Source organism: Gambusia affinis, linkage group LG16 (genome assembly GCF_019740435.1).
Source record: "Gambusia affinis linkage group LG16, SWU_Gaff_1.0, whole genome shotgun sequence".
NCBI lineage: Eukaryota > Metazoa > Chordata > Actinopteri > Cyprinodontiformes > Poeciliidae > Gambusia > Gambusia affinis.
The window spans coordinates 4,651,566-4,660,349 of record NC_057883.1 but is presented as its reverse complement, the minus strand read 5'-3'; the positions used below and the strand labels follow the sequence as shown (position 1 = coordinate 4,660,349).

At 37.6% G+C, this 8,784-nt stretch overlaps 1 protein-coding gene across 2 annotated transcripts in view; it reads left to right on the top strand.

Moving 5' to 3' along the window:
• Positions 1-8,784, top strand: part of si:dkey-33c12.4 (uncharacterized protein LOC560112 homolog) — a 46,545-nt gene that overhangs the window by 12,965 nt on the left and 24,796 nt on the right. The window contains exons 2-11 of one of the 2 annotated variants that reach the window (XM_044142854.1): positions 506-768; positions 1,041-1,093; positions 2,260-2,329; positions 3,436-3,584; positions 3,795-3,878; positions 3,965-4,021; positions 6,312-6,500; positions 6,595-6,792; positions 6,910-6,964; positions 7,075-7,165. In XM_044142854.1, the coding sequence (XP_043998789.1) occupies positions 741-768; positions 1,041-1,093; positions 2,260-2,329; positions 3,436-3,584; positions 3,795-3,878; positions 3,965-4,021; positions 6,312-6,500; positions 6,595-6,792; positions 6,910-6,964; positions 7,075-7,165 (974 nt within the window). In that variant the 5' untranslated portion in view covers positions 506-740. Of the gene's footprint in view, positions 1-505; positions 769-1,040; positions 1,094-2,259; positions 2,330-3,435; positions 3,585-3,794; positions 3,879-3,964; positions 4,022-6,311; positions 6,501-6,594; positions 6,793-6,909; positions 6,965-7,074; positions 7,166-8,784 lie in introns of those variants that run through there. The other variant, XM_044142855.1, reaches the window with a different exon arrangement.

The window sequence follows — 8,784 nt, the reverse complement described above, 5'->3', positions numbered from 1 at the left end:
GAGATCATCATATTGCTCTAGATTTACCTTTGTCAGTGTAAAGCAGAGTAACTTGTGGAGGATAAATGCCCCAAATTTAATAATTATATTGTTAATATTACAAAGTTCTTCATAGACAAAAGCCTCTTTACCCAAAATGATGCTATTTAAAATAGACTAAATTTCTCATTCTCAAATAAATATTTCTGCTGCCCAAGACATACATTGTGTAATTATTTTAGTGTGACTCAATATAATGCAAATTATTTACTTATTGAACTGTATGTATCATAATCCATTGAAAAAGCATAATACTCATCAGACAGGACTTTAAACTGTGGGCAGATTTTTAAAACATTTTTAAGAAATATGGGTTAAATATGTGTCGACATAAGAATAAAAATAGGCTATTTTTCTGTTACTGAGACTGTTTTTATTTGAACTACAACATATAACCAATGCATCTGTAAAAGCATTTATTTAACATTCTCAGTAGATTTTATTGAAGAATATTTGTTATCTACAGGGCAAATTTCTTTCCAGATGATGGCAGTGTCGTTCACCAATAATAGTGTCTGAGTACGTTTTCGTCGAAGAAGAAGACGAAGAACAGGACGCCGTGGACGCCGAAGGCTTCTCCACTGTACACGAGCCAAAACTTCAACAGGGGGAACAACAACTCAGCAGCACTAAACCTGCCGACAAATAGTGCGTCACAGAGACAAATACTGGATCAGAGATTCTGGAAATAAACGGAAACCATGCCAAAAAAGAAAGAGCTAGTTCGAGGTGAGAATGGAGCAGTTTATTTAATCATACCTTGAGTTTCATTTACCAGGAATTGGAACTGGGTCAGCTTGTTAGCTTACCAGCTACTGTAGTTTTAACTGAGACCTTTAAGTTCAGCAAAACGGGTCCGCTTCCGTTCTGTCGGTGCGAGCCGCGAGTTTAATCGAAGCTGTTATATGCATATATATATGTGAACATGTGTGTTGGTCCAGTGTAATTTTTTTTCCCACTTGATTTGAACTTTCACGTCATCATTTTTCCTTACCTGCCAGGTGGGCCTTCAGTACCCAGAATTCGCCAAGACTCGAGACTAATGCGCACCCATGTGAGTATGACTCGAGACTTTTAATAAAATGTTCCTGTGTTGGTATCACATCAAATTAAACTTCATAACAGGTAGATGGACTCTTACCTGAACAGATTTAAATAAACTCCTGGGTTTATATGTCAGCTCAGCATAATAAATGTCACCATTATGACATTTACTGTGTCATAATAATGACATAACAAAATAATCAGTTCAGATTATTTTGTGAACTGATATTAAGTAAAAAGATTTTGTTGAATTCAACAGCTCTAAATTGACTTATGAACTTGTGTGAGATTCTCACAGTTTTATTTAAGATGCTCCAGCTGGACTATCAAAGATTAAAAATTAGTTTGTTTTTGTGTAATCGACAGGACAAACACAGAATTGTTGTGAAATTTTAGCATAGATGTTGGACTTCTTTTTTTTTTGTATTTCAAATGTTAGGTAACGGTCATTTGGTCAGACCTCATAGAAAAATAGAAATGGGTATCGTTCAGGATAAGGTGGATTGTTGCATCACTCTGTGTTAAGACCTCTTCTTAAAATATAGGGTTTTTTTCTTTTAAGTAAACAGTGATTGATTAAAATATGTGTTTATACATGCATCTGTTCAAGAAATGTAAAAATAAAAATGAACTAAATTTAGTAGTTTTCATGTAAACTTGTTTTTGACAGATAAATGTAACTTCTTACCAGCTCTGCTGTTTAGAGGATAACTTAAGTCCAACAACTGGATATTAGCCGATTCATTAGGAAAGCGGTCCGTATGTGACCGGAAATATTTTTGAATCCCAAACAGCCCCATTTGGCTTCATTTCCAGTGATTTAGACACACACAAATAGCTGACTGGCAGCGTACAGCAACGTGTGGGGGGTAAAATCCACACGTTGGATTTTACCAACGTGTGGATTTGACGAATCAAACTGGATTGTTCTACCTGGACTGAACAAAGTAAGGAGTTTGAGTCATTTCTTAGCTCTGCAGTGAACGCAGCAGGATATTCAGCTGTGCCATCATTTATCTTGTGTCCTGCACTTATTGAAATCTTACTTCTTTCCAAAGTATCAGGATTTCTTTTTGTTAAGATGTTTATTCTACTTCTTCCCCATGTCTTGTTATTTATCCTTTAACCATCATGGCTGTAAATGGTCCTAATTTGCTGATCTTGTCTTCTTTTAAGGAATCAATAGTGGATTTCATGAGTGGGCGCAGGACTTCCTTACTAGAGGCTTTGGCTCAACCTTTTATCTGTAAGGCATTTTCTGATTTAGACATTTCACACAAGTCTTCTTTATTCACTTCTTTACATCAGCTTCAACATTCATACTCATTCTGACTGAAAGGAGCTTGTTGTTGTTGTTGTTGTTGTTGTTGTTGTTGGTCCTGTGACGTCAAACAGGATTCTTTCACAGTCCCACAAAAATGTGTGGATTTTGATAGAAGTACATTAGTACTCTGGAGAAGTATGGAACAGGGGAAAAAAAGATTTCTGGAAATTCCTTTAGAATTTCTTTCCCTGACATCTGGTGGTTTTCCATTTTCCACACTTAAAAGCCGACTACTGTGGAGATCCTTTTCTGTTTAGACTTCAAAGGAAGTTTTTAAATTTGAAGTGAAAAATATGCAGGGAACTCTCACATTAGCTGCACAATTGCAGAATTTGACATTTTGAAAACAAATTTGCTTACTGAAAACTCTCTTGTGTTGTGGGGCAAAAAAAATTGTATCTTTTGCTAAAAAGTTTTGTCAAGATAAGGTGTTTTTTTTCTTTTTCTGGAGTTTATTTTTGGGGTGGGGGGTGTATTGAAATTGGCCAAAACGATAATTTATTTATTTTTTTGTGAAACTAAAATAGGAACATTTTTTTCGCATCACACAAATCACATGATCAACAACAAGATATTGCCACTGGCGCAAACCAAGAAGAAGAAGACGACAGGAAGTAGTTGGAGGATGTTGGTGCGGCATGTTTTTTAATTATAGCGTGAACAAACATATTCACCTGCGATTTTTATTGCACTTCTTATCAAACACCACAATTGTGTTTTTTATATTGGCAAAATATCAACAAGGTTTTGAGCATATTTGTTATGTAAATGCAGCTACTGAACTAGGACACACCAAAGAATTGCATTCTGGGAAAACATTTTATATGGCAGTGAAAGACAATGGTTCCCATTTTGTAGAAAAAAAAAAAAACTTCAGAATTCTTCAAATCTTAAAAATCTTTTTTTTTTTTTTTCCCCCCAAGAATTGTAGATGTAATTGGACTTTTAAGACATTTCCATGAAACAGATGGAAACTTAACTGATCCTATGATCTTTATTTAAATCTGCTTGTTCTGTCTAACTTTCAGCAGCCTTACAGTTTGCTCAGGTCTTAGAGGACGATCTCATATATTCAGACGACGATGATTATTATGACGACGATGATGATTATCATCCACGTTATGCTGCGAGCAAACCTTTGGAACCACATCCACAGATAAGACAGCTAACAGACGAGGTAACACGCCCAGTTCCACTTACTGGGAAGGGAAATCAATACTTATCTGAATGATGTCCCTTCTGTTGGTGATGGAATGGAAAATACGACTTATGCAGTTTAACTTTGATGTTTTTAATACTGTATTGGATCAAATTTTTTTTTAGATGTGGCAAGTTTTGTTTTTATGGGAAGTGAATTTGTAACATCTGCTCCACATGTTCTCACCAGGAAGCAGATAAAATTGGTAAGGAATTGGTAGAAGAGGAAGATCGGCGTAAAGAGAAAACTGAAAGGAACAAACGTAAAAAAAAGGTACGTTTGTGTAATAACCGGTGAGACTTTACTGTCTAACTGTCATCTAACCACCGCTCATCGCACACGTCTGTATTTTGTTCCAGCGCAAAAAAGAAAAGAAACGACTTGAAAAGGAGAGCACGCTTAAGGAAAATTTACCTGTGAGTAAAAATAGTATTCGTCTCACTAAATTGGAATAGAATTGAAAAGTTAGTTTATTTCAGCTATTTAAAATTCTGATTGAAAAAACAAACAAAAAAAAAGACATATATATGCATAAAATCAATAAAGTACTTTTAGTACAAAATTGCTCAATGAAGTTGCTTTAAAACCATTCTATAGCTTGTTTTTGATTGACCGTCTGTCATGTTCCATAGACAGACAGATATTGGTTAACTACGATAACTCACTGCTAACACACGCTTGCTAGACTACCTTTTTTTTATTATTAGTTTTATTTCCATTATGGGTGAGTGCAAATTTTATCACCAGTTGGCTGGACGAAGTTTGACATTTCTGTGAAAAAAGAGGTCTTAAATTCCATTCAAGGTAGTCTTAAAAAGTCTTAAATGTGAGTTTGTGAAACCTGCAGAAACCCTGTTAAGCACAGACTCCATGCCTCCTCAATCTCTTGAGTCGGCTTCTTTTTTCACAATCCTCTCAAGGTTGCAATTATCCCTGCAATCGGTGCACTTTTTGCTACCGCATCTCTTCCTTTCACTAAACCTTCCAATATGTTTGAACACATCGTTCTGTGAGCTCCCAGTTTCTTGTAAATGATCTTTGGCGGCTTATCCTCATCTTAGGGAGTTCCGGTGACGGTTTTCTCCACAACTATCTAGTCAGGTGTTTATCCTATGATTATTTAAGCCGTTTTATTAGTCTTAACTAATATATAAATTGTCTAAGTCAGGGGTTTTCAAAGTATGAAAGGGTGAGCCCCCCTTCAAGGAGCTTAATGCCTGCTGCCCCCCCCCCCCCGTGAAGGGGGGGCGGAGTTCTAAAAACTCCACCGTCAGCCCCGCTCTGGCCAAAACCAGTGATGGCATAGTTACTTTGAAAAAGTAACTTTAATCGGACTACTGATTACTCCTTGAAAAAGTAACTTAGTTATATTACTGACTACTTGACTTGGAAAGTAACTAAGTTACTTTCCAAGTCAAGTAGTAACTAACTGCAGGATTAAGTAACTTTTTAGTTACTTTCAGCAGCTGCTAACAACAACGCTCTGCCTCCTGTGAAAATCACATTGATCTTTGCCAATACTTAATTGTAAGTTATTTTATAATGGTAACATCAACAATGTGTCTCCACTGATAAGGTTGAACTGAAGAGGAGATTGTACAAAAATAAAAAACATGAGTAATTTGTGTGGTCCACTGTTGTCTGGAAAACTCTAAGAAGGATTTTAAAGCCCCCCTCCCCCCAGCCTCCAGATTCTGCGTTACGCCCCTGAGTTTGATGTCGCAGCGCACAGAGCTCCTCCTGCAGCTCCACAGCTCAGATGGCTGCGACACTTACCGTAATATTAATAATTATAACGGTGCTAACTTGCCATTATAACTATTGCCAACTACGGACACGTTTATTCGTGGCTGTTTTCACGCTTATTGCGCTGTTCATATTGGTCTCGATGTTTGCAGTTTTCTGAGCGCAACGCGAAGCTCGACGTCATTCAGAGGTAATATATTAACTTGACATTAACAAAGACACAGCGGGACGGATCATCCGGGAAATGATGAACAGGGAGAGACTGATTAAAACTACCTTAATGACGGACAAATACTGGGATTTATTATGAGTCTCTGCTTATTTCCAAGCCCAAATGAGCAACTTCACGTGCACAAACGAGCCCAAGAAGGCGCAACCAACGCTCATTAAATTTTAGCGACTTTTAAAAAATGAAGCCCAAAGCCGTTTATAATAATCGGACTTGTCGACAGAAACTGAAAATAGTTCAGTTTTTCCACCAACAAAATCGCATCTCCTCCATTGTTTACATTTCTGCATAGAGCGTCGACAAGGCAGTAGATGATTAAATAACAAAAGAAGATAATAGCATAAAAATGATTTTGATAAGTAACTGTAATCTGACTATTGTATTTGAAAAAAAGTGGTCCGGCGTACATCACTGGCCAAAACATCCTCTGAAACATTTCCACCTAAATCCACAGAGTTGATCGCTCTCACATCAGTAGATAGCTTTTGGTCTAAGTGATTGAATTTAAGGTTCCCATCAGCTGGAAACCAGGTAAATTAAAATGAACTGAATCAGCTGCACACAGCGTGATAATATGTCACTCTGTGTATTATGAGTTTCTTTTGGAATCAAATTACTGAAATAAGTTAAGTGTTTGACGGAGGTCTAATTTATTGAGCTGTATCCTGCATGTTATGAAAAAAATGCAATTCCAACCAGAAATGGCTTTCTGATTGGCGACTTAATTTCAGGAGAACAACGAGGAAAAGTCAGAGTCTTTAGAGAATGAGGAACAAACTGGTATAATTGATGATAATTCAGAGGAAAACAAGCCTCCTGAATCCGATGAATCCCAAACGGCAACCAAGGTCGGCGGATGTGTTGAGCTCGCTGGAAAAGATATTGTGAAGATAAATACTACAGAAGATAAGCAACAAAATGTTTGTAAAAGCTTCTTTTTTTAAGGCAAACATTTGTGATGATAAACTCTCCTACAGTCTGTAAAATGTGACTGCACTGTGCTCTTCTTTGAAGGACTTGAATTTAAATAATTTAAACGCTGCATCTACTAAATTGGTCCCTGAGGAGAAGAGTAACCTGAAGTCTAAAAAAGAGAAGAAGAAAGAAGAAAAAGGCAAAGTCACTGAGGTTCAGCAGCTGGAATATAAAAACATCCATGTTGCTGAGAAACCTGAAGTTCAGATGAGAAGCGAACCTGAAACCAATAACGAGGTATAATACAGAAAAATCTAATTTTTCTGAATAGAACTTCACCTTTAAATGATCTTTTTATTTGATGGGATCCATTGTGACAAGGCCTGTGGATCATTTATGCTCCTGTTCCAACAGAAACCGCTTGGTCCCGTGACTGAGGAGCTAGCGAAAAGAAGCGTAGAGCTGGCCAGTAAGTGAATTTTCCTTGTTTTAAATTTCTTCATTCAAATTTTCCCGCGGAAAAAAACCCCTAAAAATAAAAAAAACAGAACCCCTGACCTGATCTCTGCTTTGCTGCAGGTATGGGGAACCGCTTGGCCGCGTCCGGACAGTACGACATGGCAGTGTCGTGTTTTACGGACGCCATTAAATACAACCCAAAGGAATTCAAGTAAGAACATGAGCTTGAATTTGGGTTTTTTTTGTGTTTTTTTTTTTCAAGAGAAGCATTCTTATATATCATTCTGTAATTCTTATAGCTTGATAGGAAACCTTATCCAAACTGGCAACCCGCATTAATAAAATGGTGAAATAATATTGACCACAAAACACTATTTATAAAAGATATCTATTTATTTTAATGCCCCTATTAAGCTTCACTGTGATGGTTTAGCCTGTCTCTTCCCACTACCATCTGTATTTTTGCCAGAGGTTTTACTTTAAGGACGGTGTAGTATCGGGTGGACATTTTAAAAAGGCGCGGGTTGATAGCAGCTCACTGCGGCTGCGTAGTGTCCGCTAGGTAACCATGACAACATCGTCAGTTCGTAGAGTCCTATTTAGGTCCCGCAACAATTTATATGACCCTAATATTTCGCGTGTTTTGTTTTGGTCATTATTATTACACTTATTGTTGAGATGTGTGTGAATCGCGTCCCGTATTGGTTCAACACGGGCGGAGACAATAACAACCAGCTGTCATTTTAGGCTAGCTTAAGCTAACCTGAATATTTACAACTCTCTTGTTGATACACTGACATTACTTACCTTCTGTCTTTCAACCACTTTGAAAAGCTCTTCTTCATCTCTCCAACATCTTTATCCTTCCCCCTCTTCCGTTTTCTGTTTTGTGCCCCGAAGTGTTTTCTGCGCCTCATCTTTAGCTCCCTGTTGTCGAGGCATTACGACAAATTTAAAAGAAAAAAACGCGCCTCAGCTCGAAGAGCTGCTCAAGTTATCTGTATGGGAGGGGAGAGCGGCTGTCAGGAGGGGAGGGGAGGGCGCCTAATCAGTGCTGTTCCTCTGTTGTTGATCATTTCATACACAAACAGCTGTTAAGTACATAAAATGCTGACTAGAAAAAAATCCCCCTCATCGTTTTGCGCCCCATATAGTGCAGCGCTCCTATGTGTTGCATGCACTGCATAGCCACCTTTTGCGCCACTGTGTATCAGATTCTGGACCACATATGGAAGTGACACAAATCACTTTTGTTGGGAGGATGAAAAGATTCGCAATTTGGCTGTTCAGACAGCGATTCAAAGGTCGGCTTTGGATCTGATTTACCCGTGGTGAGAACTCAGCCTAAGTTGTCTTTTCCATCACAATGTGAAAACAGGGAGAAGCTTTTTGGATCAGCGTTCCCTGTGGACTGAGGTCCAGCTTGACGGAAGTAGATCCTAAACTCAATCATGGTCACCTGGTCTTGACAAGGAGCTGGTACAAAAATCAAACTTTTGTCATGTTGTTGCTAATTAACTTTGGTGTTTTGAGGATTTAACCTAAATGTTAAATGAGCATCTTTAAACATTTTTAATAATTATTGATTTATCTGAACCCAAAGAAGCCCATAGCAGTTGATCTGCATTGTGCAAGTAAAAATTTAGAATTTATGATAAACAACTTTGTTCTACATAGCAATACAAATATTCAGAACAGTGACATTTATGTTAAATATTTTAATAATGGTGCTGCTACAAATGCTTCTCCTTTAAGAAGCAAAACTATCTTAAAACTGGTTTCACAGCTCTGTAAATCCTACCGTCAGTCCAGCTTTCGACACTCATTAGG